This window comes from Hemicordylus capensis, chromosome 6 (assembly GCF_027244095.1).
Source record: "Hemicordylus capensis ecotype Gifberg chromosome 6, rHemCap1.1.pri, whole genome shotgun sequence".
Taxonomy (NCBI): domain Eukaryota; kingdom Metazoa; phylum Chordata; class Lepidosauria; order Squamata; family Cordylidae; genus Hemicordylus; species Hemicordylus capensis.
Window position 1 is genome coordinate 42510341 of NC_069662.1, and position 19689 is coordinate 42530029.

The following is a 19689-nucleotide window of genomic DNA, read 5'->3' on the forward strand; positions in this document are numbered from 1 at the left end:
ACGCTTGGCATGGCCACCACGGTGTGATCAAGATGCATTTTGCTGGAACGCTCAAGAGTCGAGCAATTACTCTGCTCACCAGTGGCAAGGGGGGGGACATGTACGTATGGTGGAGTGACCAGTCCAGTTGGAACGCATCCCCCAGTGAATGTGGATCGTGCCCCGCCCTGGAGCAGAAAAGTTTGCACTTCGTATTCTGAGCCGTAGCGACCAAGTCTATCTCAGGATGACCCCAGAGGTCGAAGATTCTCTGGAGATAAAGGTCGTTCCGTTCCCATTCGTGGCGGTCCATAGAAAACGAGCGGCTGAGACCGTCTGCTAGGACATTGTCTGATCCCTTGATGTGCATTGCCACCGGCGTTATGCTGTTCTTGATGCACCAATGCCAGATCTGAATGCTCAGTGCACAGAGTGATCTGGAGACAGTGCCCCTTTGCCTGTTCAGGTAAGCGTTGGCAGTGGTGTTGTCCAATTGCAACTGAACCACTCAGCCTCGTAGCATGGGAAGGAAGGCCTTCATGGCTTGAAAGACCACTAACAACTCCAGAAAGTTTATGTGCAGTAGACGTTGACTGCGGGTCCAGAGACCCTGAGTCGTGGCAGCATTGCAATGTCCTCCCCACCCTAGAAGGGAGACATCTGTTGTTACCCAAACCGATGGGGGCTGAGGTTGAAACGGCACTCCTCTGAGCAGGTTGGAGGTCTGCGTCCACCAAGAAAGTGATTGAAGGATTGGTGCTGGCACCAGTAGGAGTTTCACGGGGCTGTCCCGTCATAGATTGAAGGAAGACAGGAACCACAATTGTAGTTTTCTCATTTTCAAACTTGTGTACCGCACAGTTGACCTGCAAGAGGCCATCAGACCTAATAGCCGCTGTATGTGCCATGCTGTTTGAGAAGGCGCGGCTTGAAATTCTCGAACCAGCGATGTGGTCTGGTATCGGTCCCCTGGGAGAAAAGCCCTCCCCTTTGAGGCATTGAGCACAGCTCCTATGAATGATACGGTCGGTACCGGAGTCAGGTTGGCCTTTTTCCAATTCACCTGTATTCCTAGGTCTTGGAGAAGGCGTAACATGTACTGTATTTGCGAAAGTAACTCTTTGTCTGTTGAAGACAGCAGCCAGTCATCCAGGTCCGGGTACAGTTTTAAACCCTTTGTTCTCAGATGGGCGACCACCACCGCCATGCATTTGGTGAACACCCAGGGTGCTGTGCACAGTCCGAACAGCAGGACTTGGTACTGGTAAAATGAAGTCCCCACAGTGAACCGCAAATACTTCTGAAAGGAAGGCCGGATTCCTATGTGAAAGTAGGCATCCTTTAAGTCTAACGTCACAAGCCACCTCTCGAGATGTAGAAGAGGTCGGATGTCCTGTAACGTCGTCATTTCATACTTTTTCACATGGATGAACTTGTTCAGATGTCTTAAGTCCATAATTGGTCGAATCCCGCCATCCCTCTTTGGTATCTGGAAGTAACGGGAATAGAATCCCTCCCGTCGCTTTGCCCATCGCACTGGTACTATCGCCTTTTTTGAAGGAGTTCCTGAACTTCCTGGAGTAAGGCCGGCGTCGCTGTCATGAAGCGAATGCCCCTGAATGATGGCCAGGACTTGAACTCTATAGTGTAACCGGAAGACACAATCTTCAAGACCCATCGATCTGATGTTATGTTGTGCCATGCTTTCGCATGACTTGCCAACCGGATGGAGTTGGTGACTAGTGGGGCTGGCTGTAAGATGTTGTAGGTCGGAACTAAATCCTCCCCGATGTTCTGGGAGGGAAGGCAATATCCAGGTAGTTGCAATGGGCTGTTCCGCATTTCAAAGGTGCTGTTTGCTCCCGTCCCCCTGTTTATTGCGTTGGCTGGAGGGAAATCTGCCCTTCCATTGGGTAGGGCGTTTATTGAAGGGTTGGAAGGATTTACGGAAATCTCTCCGGTCCTGTTGTTTGTATGTGGACCGGGGTCAGTAGTAGGCACGCTGTTTAGACCCATAGGATGTTGTCTATGAGGTAGCAGACGAAAAGGTCTTGGCAGTAAATTTTGATTTCTTCATTTTTTCCATGGTGGCATCAGTCTCCTCTGAAAACAGTCCCTTACCATCAAAGGGGAGCCCCTCTATTTTATCTTTCATATCTTGTTGCAGGGCAGCAGACCGTAACCAGGCGTGGCGATGAAGGGTGATAGCCGTTGTAATGGACCGTGATTCCTATTCTGCCAAGTGTTTTGCTGTGCTTAACTGTTGACAGGTAAGGTCACCAGACTGCTGCAATGTCTTACACAAACAATGTTTCAGTTCCTCTGGGGGCAGTGCGTCCAAGTCTTTCTCTAACGTCTCCCAGATACAAAAGTTATATTTAGCCATACAGGCTGAATAGTTGGCCACTTTAACTGACAGACAAGATGTGGAATATAATTTCCTCCCCCATCACATCAAGTTTTCTGCCCTCTTTGTCCACAGGGGTGGTATGTCGCCGTCCAGATTTGGAGGAAGTAGCGCAGTCGATCACTAAAGAGTTTGGGACCGGGTGCTTAAACAGGTAAGTATTATCTCGCTCTTGTGCATGATATAGTCCCTCGAGTCTTTTTGACGTAGGCGTGGATGTATGAGGTACTTCCCATGCACATTGCGCCGCATTTGAAATGATGGGTAATAAAGGAAGTGCAATTGGTTGTGCTGATTGAGACCGTTGCATAAAATTGTAGACTGGGTCATCATCTGGGTCATTTTCAGTTGTGAAGTGAGATCTAGGCCCAGTGCATTAGCCATTTGCCTTACATGGGAATGGTAAGCCTTCAATTCTTCTGTTGGTGAAACATGGGAAGGTGTAGCCACATCTGGCGATGGGTCCAGTTCCACCGTTTCAGTGTCAGACTCAAAATCTGAGGATCCGTGGTGACTGCCCTCGGAATCAGGATCGGAAAGCGTACAGTGCATCGGCAGCTTTGGAGATACCGCTTGTGGGGGTGAAGGAGCAGATTGAACATCTGTCTGTGAACCTGTTGAGTTGGAAACTGTTGAAGAGGTCTGAGTAGCCACTGAGGCAGTATGAGTAGTTGTTTGAGTGCCCATAGTTGAAAAGAATATTTTAGGAGGAGCTGGAGCAGAAGACGGCTGTGGTGTTGGAGACTGTCTTATGTGCCATGCTCGGTCCTCTTGGAAGTCGTATGTAGCACCAGGTGACACTGTACCTGGCAATGCTGTTTCCCGTGATGGGGACACATGATGACTAAAGCCGTATGTGTGCCAAGGGGTTGACATCATGAGTTGCGTGGCTGTGAGTATATGCGGAGCATTTCCAGTAGCATCCACTTCCTGATGCTGAAAACCCTGGAATGCAGAAGGTGTAGTGGTGGCCGAGTCCAGCATCCTCAGGAGGGGGTCTATAGGTGGAGCTTCAATGTCCTGTGCATCAGCATCCTCTAGTGCAAAGGTCATAGGCGCACAGAACCTAGGGGTTACTGTGGTGATGTTCGTTGAGGTGTTAAGAGCAGATGCCTGGACCTCTTCCTTCGATATCGATGGTCAGCGGATAGGCGTCGGTGCAGGCACTAAGTCTTTAGTCCTCGGTATCGAGAACGTTGATGGCCTCGGAGTCGACGTGGAAGCCGTACGTGGCTCTATTGAAATAGCAGCTGTCGTCGGTTTCAATGTTGACATCGATGTCAAAATTTCCAAATCCCTCGATGTCGAGTGTACTGAAGCTGTCGATATCGACGTTGTCGGCATCAGACAAGGTTCCGTTCTCTGTGTCGACGCAGTTGGTATCGGCTCGGTCGATGTCGTAGCATCTGTTGGTATCGAGAGAATTGGCGTCTCAGGCATCGAAGGACCTGACTCCATTCCGATTGAGCTTGTCTTCGATGTCGATGGGATCTCGGCGACGGGTTCGATTCCGATATGGCCCGCCTCTTTTTCTTTTTGGCGGGATGAGTCAGAGCCGCCATTTTGTCGCCCGGCCTCTTCGAGGACTTAGGGGCTTTAGTGTCGGGCGTCGAAGTTTTAGACTGGGCTAAGCCCAGGTCCTTTGAGCCATGCGGCTGAGGTGATTTCGCCGCAGAGGAGGGCGCAGACAATACATCATTGTAAAGAGAAGCGCGGAGACGGAGTTCCCTATTCCTCCTTGTTTGCTTTGAAAAAGACTTGCAAATCATGAAGGCTGAAGTTATGTGAGCCTCCCCTAGGCACAGCAAACATAGGCTGTGGCGGTCTTGAGAGGGCAATTTAGCATTGCACTTAGTGCAGCATTTAAAGTTTTTCTTTCCTTTAGGGGCGTCCATTTTACTCACAATCCGAGGTCTGTAGCCAATAAATCCATCTGATCTTTCGTCACGTTGGAAGGTTTGAGAAAAGCTAAATCGTCACAGTCCGGGTCAGCAGGTGGATAATCAGTTAGAATAACAGGCAAAGAATAGTCCCAAGTCAGTCCGTTAGTCAAAAACCAGTAGAAATGTTGTAGAAAAGCCAAGGAAACACAAAGGAGCCTCAGAAACTGAGTGATCTCTACGGCGGTCGCAAAGGAACTGAGCTGCCTGCATTTCCTCCTGCCTTAAATAGCCACGTGGGGTGGGGCGCAGGCGCCGAAAAGGAGCTGTGAAAACTCGACACCGTGAGGCTTCCGCGCAGGCGCAGAACCCATTCTAATGGATTCAACGGATCCCGTACCAAATCCCCAAGATCTCTCTCCTGGACAGTCAACAACAGTTCAGACCCCATCATTGTATATGTGAACTTAGGTTTTTTGCATACACTGAATCACATTTGCCATTTTGTCATCCACTCACCCAGTTTGGAGAGATCCTTTTGGAGCTCCTCACAAACTGTTTTAGATTTCACGACCCTAAATAGTTTAGTGTCATCTGCAAATTTGGCCACTTCATTGCTTACCCCAACTTCTAGATCATTTATGAACAAGTTAAAGAGCACTGCTCCCAGTACAGATTCATGGGCAACCCGACTTCTTACTTCCCTCCACTTTGAAAACTGTCAGTTTATTCCTACCCTCTGTTTCCTGTCCTTCAACCAATTACCAATCCAGAATTGAACCTGTCCTCTTATCCCATGACTCAGGCAGTGTTCCCTGTACCAGGGATTCCCAGATGTTGCTGACTACAACTCCCAGCATTCCCAGCAGCAATGGCCTTTGGCTGGGAATTATGAGAGTTGTAGTCAACATCTGGAAATCCCTGTTAGAGGGAACACTGGACTCAGGGCTGTCCCATGGCGGGAGCGGGGCCCAAAGCAAATGTAAACATGGGTGGGGCCTCAGCCATGCCCCTCATGAGGAGGGGCGTCCTAATTCCACCTCCATTTTCATCAGGCTCTCTGAGCCCAGCTTGCAGACTGTTTACTAAGTGGAGGGCTTGCAAGAGAGAAAGCAAGCCCTCAATCTAGTGACCTGGCTACAATTCAAGCCGGGAGAGTTCAACACCAAGCTGGCTGAGCCAGCTCACCTCCCTCATCCCCGTCATCATGTGTGTGCCGCCTGCCACCCCTTTTGCCCATCATGCAGCTGGGCCAGCCCCTCCTTCCTCACCAGTTGCACAGTGCTGCCTTACTTTCTAGGTGGGCTGCACTGCAGAGTTAAAAGTGTAGAATCAACCACAGATGGCAAGGGAGGACTCCCTCACCAGTCACTGCTGCTCTCCACTTTAACATCCCATTGAAGCCTGCCTAGAATGTAAGGCAGAGCTACATGACAGGGAAGAGATGGGGAAAGAGCAACCGTGGGGGAGGGGCCAGGTGTGGGGCTCTGGACGCCGTGGGACTGGGGGCAGCCTCCCCAAATCACCCTACTAAAGGACGGACCTGCCATGACTGCCATGGCAGGACGGACCTGCCATGACTGACTTACTCAAGATCCTTTGGTGAGGAACTTTGTCAAAAGCTTTTTGCTAGTCCAAGTATATTATGTCAACTGGATCACCTCTATTCACATGCCTGTTGACATTCTCAAAGAACTCAAAAAAAGTTAATTGAGGCAATACTTGCCCTTGCAGAAGCCATGCTGGTTCTCCTTCACCAAGGCCTGTTCTTATATGTTTAACAATTTTGTCCTTAAGTATGCTTTCCATCAAATTTACCAGGTACAGAATTTAAGCTAACCAGCTTGTGGTTTCCTGGATCCCTTTTTGAAAACTGGAGTTACCTTCCAGTCCTCCGGTATAGAATCTGACTGTAGGGACAAGTTGCATATTTTTGCTAGGAGATGAGCAACTTAACATTTGAGTTCCTTCAGAACTCTTGGATGGATGCCATCTGGCCCTACAAATCGTTAATTTTTCAAGACAGTTTAGAGCATTTTCTCTCATCACCTCAGATGAACCCTATTAGGTGGCACTAGTCTTACCATGGAGCTTGACCATTCAGAAGGGAATCAGCTGTATGGAAATACACACTCTGGCCCACAACCAAAGCCTGGAGAATGTAGTGGTGCCCTAACTTGAAGGCAATGACCAATCCATGCATTGATTAGACTATGGCATCTAAGAATTAAAACATTCTCAATTTCTACATAGGGCTGGCAACTAAACATCTGAAGCTGACTTTCAAATGAAATTCTACCCTGACCAACACAAAAAGCTGTTTAAACTTTTTTTAAAAGCAGTTTATATTGCTAGAGAACAATCAAGATGGGGATAATTTAAGCATGTTTTACCTCTAACGCAAATTTTCCTTGTTCTGCTTTGCCAACAGGAGTGTAAACACGGACTAATACACCATCAGTAGACCTGGTCTCAACGAAGTCATATTCTCCCACCACAAAAGCAACAAGATACGTTGACATCACAGGGGTGCGGGCAAACTTCACCTCCACCAGGTTTTCGTCGTCAGGGTAGGGCCTCCTGTCAGTGACATTCTTTTCAAAAGCAAGATGTGCAACAGACTTGTCAGGTCAGTGTGAAGCAACATCAGATTTCTCAAGACAGCAGGAAATATTAGGGGCTGGTATTTCCTAGACTATTTTGCAATACCAAATAAATGGTGAACCTCTCTTACACACATACACAACCTTCTTGCTCTGTCCTCTCTGTACAAGTTTCTCATTCTCTCACACCCATCTCCATGTTTTTCTATCATGCTGTCCTCATTTGCAACAGCCTTTCTTTCTATTCATTAAGGCACTTGACTGTCCTCATTTGAACCCTACCTCAAGTCTAACAAAGCCTTTCCTGAATTATTCTAGCCATTCCTTGGCATTGCCTCCACAGGTGCCGGTCACTTTCCTGTTTATCTGCCAACTGTTGAAAGGTAATGGGCTATACAAGCTCTTAAGAGTAGTATTTAGCTCAGTAAGCTAAACATTTCATTGGACATTTGGGATCTTAATCATGGGTGCAGCAGCAGCAAAACACAACTTAACATGAGCCAGGAGTAAGCAATGGTCCCACTACAATGCAAAACCATGAACTAGTTCTAAGAAACCTTGGGCTTATGCATGCCTTGCTCTTTTTCTTGTACACTGCAATTCCTACTTTTACTGCCTTTTACTACTCTCTACAAACCATTTCTTGGTTTGTCCAAAATATAAACCATTGCTTGACTGTTTGGATGAACCAGTAAGCAGGCAGTAAAAAGGCAAGAATTGCAGTACACAAGGGGGGGGAAAGAATGAGGATAACCACATGTACAAACAATACAGAATATACACATTTTTTGAAGCGTGTGTTTTCTGTTCTGTACAGTTCATGTGGTTTGTCTAAGATAGACACAATCAATTTCAATTTGCATTTTACTAGTAAACCCTTTTAAACACTTACCATATTTGACAAAGCCACTCTATCTTTAGGAACCACCAATGAGATATCAAAAGTTGCCTTGATGGCTGGCTCATCCCAGCATGGAAAGGCTCTGCGAGCATCAGTTGCCTGAAGGAAAAAAGAGTATTAACCAACCAAAGCATGTGGGGGTGTAAGACATGCAAGACACATTAAATCTCAATGAGCTACATTTCTCAAATGGAATATAGTCTTTAGGCTGTTGCCCTGCCTGTCCAGCTTGACAGCACCCCTCTACCTCCGTAACATGATTCTTGACTTTTCCACAGTAGGTACACTGTAGTCTCTGCCTCTAACTGAGACACTGCAATATGCATGTCCCCCTAGTCAATGGGAAGGTGATTAGACATTCTGATCCAGGTACATTCCTGATGCCTCAAGATCAATACCACACAACAGATTGGAAGGAACCATTTTTGTTATTTTCTGCCTTCAGGCATAAACAGAACTTATCAAGGTAGACTGATTTCCATCCCTATCAGACTCAGGAGGAAGACTTAACAAGTAATATGGAATGCCAGGAACCATTCAAGGTCCTTTCTGCTCCTTAGATAAGAACTCCATGGACTACTCTCATTGAGTCATGCTGGGAATTACTCCCCCACTGCCTAACCACCTATACAGAAAATCTCCTTGGCGCCTTTGTATTTAGACAATGTATTAAAAGAGAGCTAGCAGCCCAATGGCTGCCAATAGGTTTTTGGGCAAAATACAAAGTGCTGGTTACTACCTATAAAGCCCTGAATGGCTGGGGTCCAGGGTATTTAAAAGAGTAGCTTCTTCTTGATTCTCGACGCCTGTTAAGATCATCGGGGGAGGTCCAGTTATGGTACTGGCTCATTTGGTGGCCATCCAAAACTGGATGTCACAGTCCAGTCTCAACCAGCTCTGTGATCTTAAACTTCACTACTGCTGCCAAATAGATTTTTCTATTTTTTCCTGGCTGTGTCTACTGAAACAGCCCTCCGAACCTCTGTTTCCCTCCATGTTAGCGAGGGTATAAAGGTTTCTAAGCAGCAGCGGCGGGGTGGGGGCAGACTGAAGCTACAAATCCTTAAATTCAAAATAAGAAAACTTTACTTTAAAATTAGGTAAAGGTAAAGTGTGCCATCAAGTCGATTTTGACTCCTGGTGCCCACGGAGCCCTGAGGTTTTCTTTGGTAGAATACAGGAGAGGTTTACCATTGCCTCCTCCCACGCAGTATGAGATGATGCCTTTCATCATCTCCCTATATCGCTGCTGCCTGATATAGTACCAGCGGGGATTCGAACAGGCAACCTTCTGCTTGTTAGTCAAGCATTTCAGTTGAATGAAATGCGCCATTGCACCACTTTTCAGTTTAAAACCACTCAGAGATTTGTATATGGGGTCATATACAAATGCAAAAAAAATAAAATCTTTTTTTAGGACCATTAAGAGTCTTTGCCAGGATGCGCACACCTGTAGTCATCTCCCCAGGGCAACGTTCGGCTATAAGTTCCCTGCATTCACTGCTCGAGAACATGCACATGTGCTGTTCCCTGCAGTTGCGGTGAGTTTGCTTTCCCCAGCCCCCTTTCCCCTGGTTTGCTGCAGCTCGAGGGGTATCTCATCTGTACACGTGCACCATATAGACTATTCTCTCTTGCACGGGATGATTGCTTGCCTCCCCTTTCCCTGGAGATACATTGGTGTACCCTGGGTTAGCAGACTGTGGCCATTGATAGGCACTCTGCCTTTCCCCAAGCCAGGAACCTTGATGATTTGGTTTCCTTCCTTGCAACTAAACGTTTTCACTTCCTTCCCAAGAAGGACAACAGTATCTCCATGACCCTCGCCCTCCAGGTCCACAGACTCCTACAACAGGCATATGATTGTGCCTGTCTCTCTCCATTGCCTCGCACCTCTATCCCCTTTCCCTCTATAGTGCTATTCTTAGAGATTTAGCCTCTAGAGTGTGAAACCTCTGACAGTACGGCTATGCTCATGATCAATGGAAACTAGGCTAAGGGAGCCCAGCCCTGTTTCCATAGATTGTGAGAACCACCGGGCTCACAGCCGAGCCCAGTGGTTCAATGGTGGCTAGCCTGCCTAAATAACCCTTCCCCATAAATAAGGTTGATGAAGCAAGTGCTCTGTTAACCTTTTTTTTTGTAATTGTGTGTCAGCCATGGCTGCTTGCAGCCACGGCAAACACACTCAGGGTGGGACCCCAGGATTGTACCACGTACACATCCAGTGCATTCCTGAGGGGCCGCTCCCCTTCCTGCCCTGACCCTCCCAAGCGAGCTGCAGCTGGGTGCGTGAACGTTCAACTGAGGCCACCACTCATCTGGGCAGCCAGATAGGCCCCCCAGCAATGAGCTACTGCTCGTCTGTGTAGAGAGCAAGTCAAGCCCACTCTCCCCACAGATCCCTTAAGACTCTATACACTGATCGTGTGTAGAGCCTTTGTGACTCCCTGGGCTAACTATTGCTTTGTCTTGTAAATTTTTGTTCTTCAATAAACTCAGACCCTGTTTTCAGGGATCTTGTCTTGACTCAGTGGCTCCCTCCTGAGTACTCTAATATAATAGTGTCTATCTTATTTAGTAACTTGACTATATTCATGTTCACCCAATTTAAGTTAATCTCTCCCATCTCTAGCATAAACATTTGTTCTGCTACTGTTGTGTCTCACAACATGAAGCTTTCTTGAGATTCTGCTTTCCAGTATCTATTCCAGAAGGCTCCTATTAATATGTTCTTTTTACAGTACTTTAAAAAGTGTACCAACTAAAAAAGTGTCACAACTAGGGATGTGCACAAACCACCGTTCAACCCATGGATTGGGATTGCAGTTCGGGAGCTTTAAGGAAGAAGAGAGCAGGTCTTTACCTGCTCTCTGCTGCCCCATGCAGCCTTCTGATGGGGTGGTGTGTATCTCAAAAAGCCCCATGCAACACCAGCATGCACATGGCATCCACATATGCACCTACTGACTGACACCCTATGCTCAACAAATGCAACAAAAATGGTTTTTCTGACCTTTTCTCTTCATTAAGCTGCTGGAATGAAGTTGTGACTAAGTGAGTGAGGATATGAACCCATTTCTTGTACATACATTAATTCCTCGGCTGATCACATGCCTAGAGGCACCCTGTTCTTTAATTCTTAGTGTATGGTCCCAATTTCACCTGGTGGACCTCAAAGTTCTAATTTAAAAAACAAAGTAAATCCACAAGCCTGAAGTCTACCCACCCTGGTCTTGCATCCAATTGTTTCATATTTATATTTCATATAGATATTTATATTTATATTTCATATAGATGTGAATAACCTACCAACAGCTTGGAGGGAGCATGTGGTAAAGATACAGAAACCAGGAACGATTTGCAGTGGGGATTTTCAAGGTGGAGCCTGGTGGCGGGGGACAGATACTGGACACCTCTCACAGCTCCCTCTCACACACATATCCAAATGCTTACACTTGTATCACACAGTTTCTCTGGCTACTAGGCCAGGGCACAAGTTTCAGTTTTTAAAAAATATGTTTGCTGCTTCATTGACAAGATGTGGATACAGGTGGGTTTCCAGAACATCAGCTATAACTACTAGAGCTGTGCAAAGATTCATTTTCAAAGCCTTCCCCTGGCCCCGCAAGCAGCTCCAGGACTTACTTCTGCACAGAGTGTCCCTGTGTGAAGAACCACAGAGTGTCATTAAAGAGATTTCAAGCCACATCTTGAAAGGCGTGTGGGAAGTGCTGGGAAATTTTGTCCTCTTTCAGCCCTTTCCCATACAGCTCTATAGAGAAAGCACAGGGAAGGACTACATTTCCCAGCACTCCCTCCTATGCCTTCCAAAACACCACTGGGGCTTCCCACGGCTTTGAATCCCTTTAATGCCACTCCATTGCTCTGTGTGGAGAGAAGTGCTGGGAGTTGCTGCTGTTCCATGGGCGAGGGGTGATGCGCAGATAATTCACCACTGAAACCAAGTCTCTGCACAGCTTTATTAAAATAAGACAGTACTTGATCATCTTGTCAGAGTCCAAAGTGCATGAAGAAGGAGCGCTATTACCCATGGAAGAAGAGATGGGGTGGGCGAGATCACACATTAAAAGAATCCATACCTCAAACTGGGTAACAGCAGCAAAGCGAGTTTCTCCGGAAGGGGTGGTGTATTTACTTCGATAGAAGCCTTTCATTTTATCATTCAGTTCTCCAACAAAATCTATCTTTAATGTCCCCATCCCTGTGGGTAAAAAAAGGACAAATCATGATCCTTTGCTATATGCAGGCACTAGACCCAAAATATTTAAATAGACCAACATGTATGGCCTACCTGCTGCCTGTCTAGCAGAACTTTCTCACCTTGCACATGCTGAAGAACACAGGGTATTTAAAGTCTACTCCTAGTTATGAATCTACTTATATCTAGCACAACTAGCTCCTGTAGCTTGTAACAGAACATAGTTACATGGAATACTGTGGGGACACTGATACATAAAAGATGTTGGGGAGGATTGGATTTCACTTAATATGCAGTGATGGCAATAAGATTAATATAGCAGAAGCAAGAAGTGCACAGTTATATCCCAGCAGGCTTTCAACCTCAGAGTCAGAAGACATTTCAGACCTGTTACAATTACTCAATTACTGAGTAAATATCACAGGTGGTAGTCTATCACCATTCTGAATAGTATTAGAGAGAGAAAGGCACAAGACAGAAATACACCATTTTGCAAATTGCTTAATAGAGCAAAATGACCTTTGTATTTGCCTAAAATCTTTTTGAACAAGTACAGAGCAGAGCATTTTGGTCTTTTCTAAAAGTGTGATTTTCAAATCAAAGTATCAAAGCAGCCCATAGGAAGCTGCCATATACTGAATCAGACCATTGATCTATCTAGCTTAGTGTTGTCTTCACAGACTGGCAGCGGCTTCTCCAAGGTTGCAGGCAGGAGTCTCTCTCAGCCCTATCTTGGAGACGTCAGGTAGGAAACTTGGAACCTTCTGTTCTTCCCAGAGCGGCTCCATCCCCTGAGGGGAATATCTTACAGTGATCACATTTCTAGTCTCCCATTCATATGCAACTAGGGCGGGCCCTGCTTAGCTAAGTCATGTTTGCTACCACAAGACCACCTCTCCTCTCCGTATAACATGCAGTTACATGTACAACATGCAATTGTACATTACATGCCCGAAGCAGCACTAAACATAATTCCACTTAGCACTTGCTAGGTAACTAAAGAGCAAACAGGCCCATACAGACAGGCACATGACAAACCTCCCACCAAGTTTTGCTATTGCTATACAGTCATCCCTTGCAAACCATGGTTTTACCAACCACGGTTTTGAGAATATGTGAATAAGAAATTGTGGCAGATCTTGCCAATTTTTTAGTGTGTGTGTGTGTGGGGGGGGGGGGGTTTCCAGCTATTTGGGGGGAGGTGTTCAGAGGTTCGATCTGCTCATTCTTCTTGGTGACTTTTGGCAATATTACAGGATTTTGTGATTTTTAAAGCAAATTTTTTGGTATTTTTTCCTTTATTTTTAAGGTTTTTTGTGGTTGCGGATCCCCTAATCCTGCTAGTTCCCCGTGGTTTGCCTAACCTACACTGACTGGCAGCTGCTCTCCAAGATTCCAGGCAAGAGTTTTCCCTGTCCTGCCTGGAGATGTTACAAGGGATTGAACCTGGGACCTTCTGCATGCAAAGCAGATGCTCTACTACTGAGCTACGGTCCCATGCCTATGATGGAGATGGGGCTCGTTATAATACCCCCTTTTGTAATATGGAATTCAACAAGAAATGTTATTCTTCAATAACATAATCACAGACAAACATATCTAGGCTCTTGATAGCTTAAGGAACAACTCTTTCCAGATGAGTGCCTCCCCAATGTCCCCTTATGATCTTGAGTGAAGGCTCTGTTGATACTGCCCTCATTAGGGGAAGTTGCCCAGCTGGGAGGTGGCAATAACAGGTCACTCAAAATTGTGCATAGCATCAGCTCATCTAAATCCATGGCTGTAGGCTTATTAGGCAGAAACTTACACATTAAGCTTGACAAAGGGCTGCTGCTGAAAAAACACTATCCTCGAGTTGGTCTCCACCATCTACAACATATGTTATTACCTATCCTGTGTTGCAACACAGTGCACACTTCCTTATCCTACATCACCGGCTGCACTGGCAAAACAAGACAACATGTATCATGATGTTTGTTGTGTCTCTCCATCATACCCCAGAAGCAGAAATCAATTATGAGAGAAGGGTTGAGGAGAAGAATGCACAATAGTGTCACAAAACAGGGAAAGCAACATTACTGAGGGGTACATCTTGACACAGGGATAAAGCTTTCAAGGGTAGCCTTGGTCTTCTGAAACAGCAAGATGCTTACCTGTAACTGATTCCAATGGTGATCTGTGCAGCTATAATGGTGCAAACTTCTATGCCTACACAGAGCTTTACCTTGGTCCTTTTTTGACATGACCCTGCACCTGCCCCATGATATCTTCTAGCAGATGCAGTTTATACCTTTCTTCTCAGTTTAAGTTTCTGTTGCAGCTAATCTTAAAAGCTGCAGCAGGGAGGTAGGGTGGTGATGCGAATGCATGGAGGACCACTCAAAGCATCACTGGTAAGCAACCTGCTGTTCTTCATGGCCAGAAAATATGACAAGGCAACACCTCTCCTGCAGTCATTGCAGTGGTTGCCTATTCGCTTCGGAGTTCAATTTAAGGTCCTGGTTTTGACCATCAAAGCCTTGCGGGGTTTGGCGCCTGTCTACCTATAGACCCGCCTCTCCTATCCAGTTACATCCTGTCCGGTCAGATCTTCTCAGATGGCCCTTCTATTGGTCCCTGATTTCCAAGATGTTCAGGGTGCTAGGAGCCATGAAAGGGCCTTTTCGGTTGCTGCCCCACTTCTTTGTAACTCCCTTCCCCTTCAGATTCATTTAGCTCCTTCCTTATTGATTTTTAAATCTCTATTTAAGACTTTTCTTTTTCACCAGGCTTTTGCCCTGTAGTTTACCTATTTGGTTTTTAATTTGCATGTTTTTGTACACCGCCCAGAGTCTTTGGAGTGGGCGGTATATTTAATGTTTCAAATAAAATAAAATAATAAAATAAAATAAAATGGTCTCTGTGCCATTCACACCAATGGACAAGTAACAAGCTAGCTTACCTGGATGGATGGTGAAGCACATCAGGAAAAGAGTGAATGAAATAGTACTCTTCCAAAAGTGGCATCAGATTGAGAATACATGTCTAAGGCATAGTGCTTCACAAGGGACGAGGACTGAGTCCAAGTTGCCTATCTGCAGATGGACACTGAGGACACGGAAATCACATAGGTGAAGCAAGCTTTAAAATTCATAGGGACTGGCCTCTTTGCCAGTTTCCAACAATTTAATAGTAGTAAGTTATTCACTGTGAGAAACACAGAGAGAAAACTTGGGCACTTTTGCTGGTGTTTCCATATTAAAGAGGAAAGGAGTTTGGCAAAGTGTAGCTGTCCTGTGCAAATGAAAAAAAGATAATGCTCTCTTAACATCAAGAGAATACAAGGCCTTCTCTGCTAATGAGGATGGAGCAAGGCAAAAACATGGCAATTAAGATTTCTTGAGATATATGAAAAGTAGCGACTATCTTAAGTAGAAGTAGAAATCTGAGATTAGGGCAAAGAACCACATGGAAAAGTGAGGCAGATGGATCAGATCCTAACTCCTGCATTTTATCAACTCTGCAGGCTGAAGTCATGGCAATCAGAAAGGAACATTGGTAGTCTTATCGTGAAGGTTCTTTCTTCCCATTGTATGGAGAATATCCACTAATATGGGTTGACATGCCCACTTGCTCCTTGGAGACAGGATCTTGTGACAGGATCTCGCCCCCAGCTCTAACACTCTCCTAGAGAAGGTGATTGCCATCAGGAAAATAACCTTATATGTAAGTAGCTTGATGGATGTAGCGCTGAGTGGTTTGAAAGGTGCTTAGGTCAGTGCATTCAGAACTTTGTTGAAGCTTCAGGTGGGGAACCTGTGAACCATGGGAGGAGCCAAGTTGATTGCTCCTTTTAAGAAGTGCCTAACTTCGGGATAAGTGGCCAGAGACTACTTTGCATGAGGTCAAAGTACTGAGGAAAGAGCAGAGGCTTGTCTTTTTAGAGTAGCAGGGCAGAGACCTTTGTCCAACCCTGCTTGGAAACCTAAGAGTTAGGGTTCAAACCGATGCCATGAGAGGTTCGATACGATGCGACTCGGACCACATGAGAAAGGGAGATTAAGTGGTTTGGTAAATCCAGATAGACAGTCATCTAGAAATGAGTATGGTGTCTTGAATACGTTTAGAATAACCCCTGGAGACTATGATAGCCCTTTCAGTAACCAGGCTTGAAGGTGAAGCCAGGATGGATGTGGTTGGTAGAGTGGCCCTTGGGAGAAAAGGTCTGGCCAGTCTAGTAGGGGCCATGGTCATGATGCAGACATGCTGTTGAGGCCCAAAAACCACAGTCTCCTGGGCCAGAATGGGGCTGTGAGGCACAAAGGTCGAGGGTCGATTGTCCAAACGTGTGAACAATCAGTTGGGATACTTCTGAGTGGAGCCACCATTCCACCTGGTCTATTTGATGTCTGCTCAGCAAGTCGGTTTGAGTGTTACCCTGCCCCTGGAGATGTTCCACTTGCAGGGAGACTAGATGCAGCTTTGCCCAGTGAAACAGCCAACTGGTTTTGTCCATGAGGGAGTGGGAGCAAGTGCCATCTTGTCAGTTGAGATGCGCTTTGGTAGCAACATTGTCCATCCTGATCAAAACGTTGCTGTGAAGTGGAGGAGAGGGAGTTTGTCCGCCTGGAGCTCCAGCCAGTTAATGCTGTGTGCTGCCTCGGCTGTGGACCAGGTTCCCTGAGTAAAGATGCCAGTGATGCTGGCATCTGTAGGGATCTGAGTCCTGTGGTGGACTCTGATGTGGGTGCCTTGGTCAAGCATTGGCGCAGCTGAGGCATTCCTAGAATGTGGATGTGCCTCATGGCGAGGATGTCGTCGTCCTGGTGAAGTAGCAAGGTCCAATGTAGCAACCTGGAGTGCCATCTGGCCCAAGGTATTACTTCCAGGCAAGAGATCATGTTACCTAGCAGCTGGGCCAGGTGTATGACATCTGCTATTGGGTATGACTAGATTTGATGAACGAGCATGCACGTCTTAGATTTCCTATCCTGCATCAGAGATATGGTGACCAGCTAGGTCTGGATGGTCACTCTCAGTGTTCCAGTCATTGTGATGGAACTAAAGACCGTGTTGATCAGGAACCCATGTTGGGTTGATCAGGAACCCGTGTGTAGTAGATGGAAGACCTGTCGAATGTCCTTCTGTACTTGTAGAAGTGAGTGTGACCAGACTAGAAGGTTGTCTAATTATGGGTAAATGTGTAGATCATAGGATGATCATAGCACATGTGAGCTACTAGATGACCATAACCTTGGTGAAGATTCTGAAGGATGATGACAGCCCGAATGGGAGGGCCTGAAACTGGAAGTAGTGCCCTGCATAGGCGAAGCAGGGAAATCTGTGGTGCAATGACAGGATGTGAATGTGAAGATACGCATCCTGCAGGTCCACTGTCCTTGTCTTGGTGTTCCAATGGGGATAACTGAAGGGATAACCCACTGATCTTGGGTACAGAGCCACCACACTGGTAGGAAGTCCCTTGGTTGGCCTCCCACAGAGGGGTGTGTGTGGACGCAAGCACGCTTCACTGTTGCTGCTTTTTGCCAAAGTTCCTGGGGAACTGCATGCTGACGAAAGACCAATTGGATTGAGCTGGTCTGGAGGGCTGACATGATCTGAGGTTCCATGACTGGAGCCAGGCTGCATATGCAGGCCTGTTCTCTGAATCGGGGTAAAAACTCCTGTTGTGGCAAAAAAAGGATGAAAGGGCCATCTATATTCCTGCCTGGCAGATGACATGGCTTTTTTTCTTGTCCTTTCAACTAAGACTGAATCTAAAGATTCCAATTTTGCCCCTTGAAATTCTGAGGAAACTAGGTTGACTTTGGACATGGGAGTCCACATTCCATGTCTGAGCCACAGGCCCCTATGAACCACCACATCTGATGCCATAGCGCATGCTGAAAACTGCATGCTATCAAGGCTGGCATCAGCCATGAAAGCCGCTGCCTTGGCAAGCTTGGATAATCCCTGTTTAAATCTAGGCTGGCCCAGGGGAAGCTGGTTCAGTAGGTCTTTGGCCCACAATATAGATCCCTTGGCAAATATGGAATTTGCAGCTGATACCCTGAGAGCACAGGAGGAAATATCATGAGATTTGCACACAAGAAAATCACTTTTTCTGCCCACAGGTGACTTAAGGCGCTCTTCACCCTCCTTTGCCAGAACTGTGCCCAAGAACAAGGATGCCACAGGAGCATCTACCAGGAGTAGAGAAAGCTGAGCAGATATCTCACTAGCTAAGTTGTAGAAGCGTTTGGGAAGTGTACCCAGACCTTTAGATGAAGCAGCCGTTGCCCATTCCTCACCTATCACTTCCTTGAAAGGAGACGGAAAAGGTATAACTAGTTCAGTAAGTGAAAATATAGCAGGAAATACTTCTAAGGCCAGTGACTCAGTGGAGCCCAATTTCACAGTGTTAGTCTGTAAAATTTTGCAAGCCTTAGTCAATAATATGTCAAAGCTGTCATGTTTAAACAATTTAGGTGGTGGACTGGCAGAACCCTGATTGTCATCTGAAAACCACTCCCCTTCTTTGTTAGATGGTTCCCCTTGAGACTCAGAACCAGAGAGATGAGAGTGGCTTCTTTTAGGTGAGTAATGGATGGGGTTACACTCCCCCAGAAGGAACAGCTGCGCAGCTTGGGGGTACTCCTGGACTCAGGCCTCACCCTGGTATCTCAGGTGGAGGCCGTGGCCAGGAGTGCTTTCTATCAGCTTCGGCTGATTCGACAGCTGCGCCCATACCTTGAAGCGGATGACCTCAAAACAGTGGTGCATCAGCTGGTAACCTCCCGGCTTGACTATTGCAATGCGCTCTACGTGGGGCTGCCTTTGTACGTAGTCTGGAAACTTCAGTTAGTTCAGAATGCAGCAGCCAGATTATACTGGGGCAACCTGGAGAGACCATATGATGCCTGTTTTGAAACAGTTACACTGGCTGCCAATATGTTTCCGGGCAAAATACAAAGTGCTGGTTATTATCTTTAAAGCCCTGAACGGCGTGGGTCCGAGATATCTTAGAGAGCGCCTTCTTTTACATGATCCCCACCACACATTAAGGTCATCTGAGAAGGTTACCACCAGTTCGTTTGGTGGTGACTCAGAGGCGGGCCTTCTCTGTAGCTGCTCCCGGGCTGTAGAATGCACTCCCAGAAGAAATTCGTAATCTTAATTCCTTACTGACCTCCAAGAGAGCCCTTAAACCCCATCTGTTTGGCCTGGCATTTCAGGGTTTTAATTGTTCTGATAGTTTAATTGTGTTTTAAGATGTTTTTAAATTGGTGTTTATATTTGTATTTATGTTTTAATTGTTTTTAATGATTTCTGTTTTTAATTGTAAATCGCCCTGAGCCATTTTGGAAGGGTGGTATAAAAATCTAAGTAAGTAAGTAAGTAAGTAAATAAATAAATAAAGGGAAGTAGGGGCAAGAAACTACCAGGCCTGCCCAACTGTAATCAAAGGGACAGACATGGGTACTGGATTAATTGGAGCCCTGGGTCAAAGATGTACATTCTTCCTGCCTCTATTTTGAAAGGCAGTGCTGCCTAACACTGAGGATCCCGATAGTGAGTGCACAGATACGGACCTCACTGAGTTGGTCCTGCTGGTGGCAGGAGAGCATCGTGCATGCATATTAGATCTGGCACTGAGCTAGGTGTAGTGTGCCTGCGTGGGGGAGTCAAGTCAGTAAGATCTCGAGGCAAGTTAGAGG

At 46.3% G+C, this 19689-nt stretch overlaps 1 protein-coding gene across 11 annotated transcripts in view; it reads right to left on the reverse strand.

The window, feature by feature from the left end:
• Positions 1-19689, reverse strand: part of NPEPPS (aminopeptidase puromycin sensitive) — a 222400-nt gene that overhangs the window by 83774 nt on the left and 118937 nt on the right. For all 11 annotated transcript variants that reach the window (XM_053262227.1, XM_053262232.1, XM_053262229.1 and 8 more), the window contains 3 exons: positions 11874-11995; positions 7762-7869; positions 6660-6860 (listed from right to left, as the gene is read on the reverse strand). In XM_053262227.1, coding sequence (XP_053118202.1) covers positions 6660-6860; positions 7762-7869; positions 11874-11995 — 431 coding nt within the window. The remainder of the gene's footprint in view (positions 1-6659; positions 6861-7761; positions 7870-11873; positions 11996-19689) is intronic.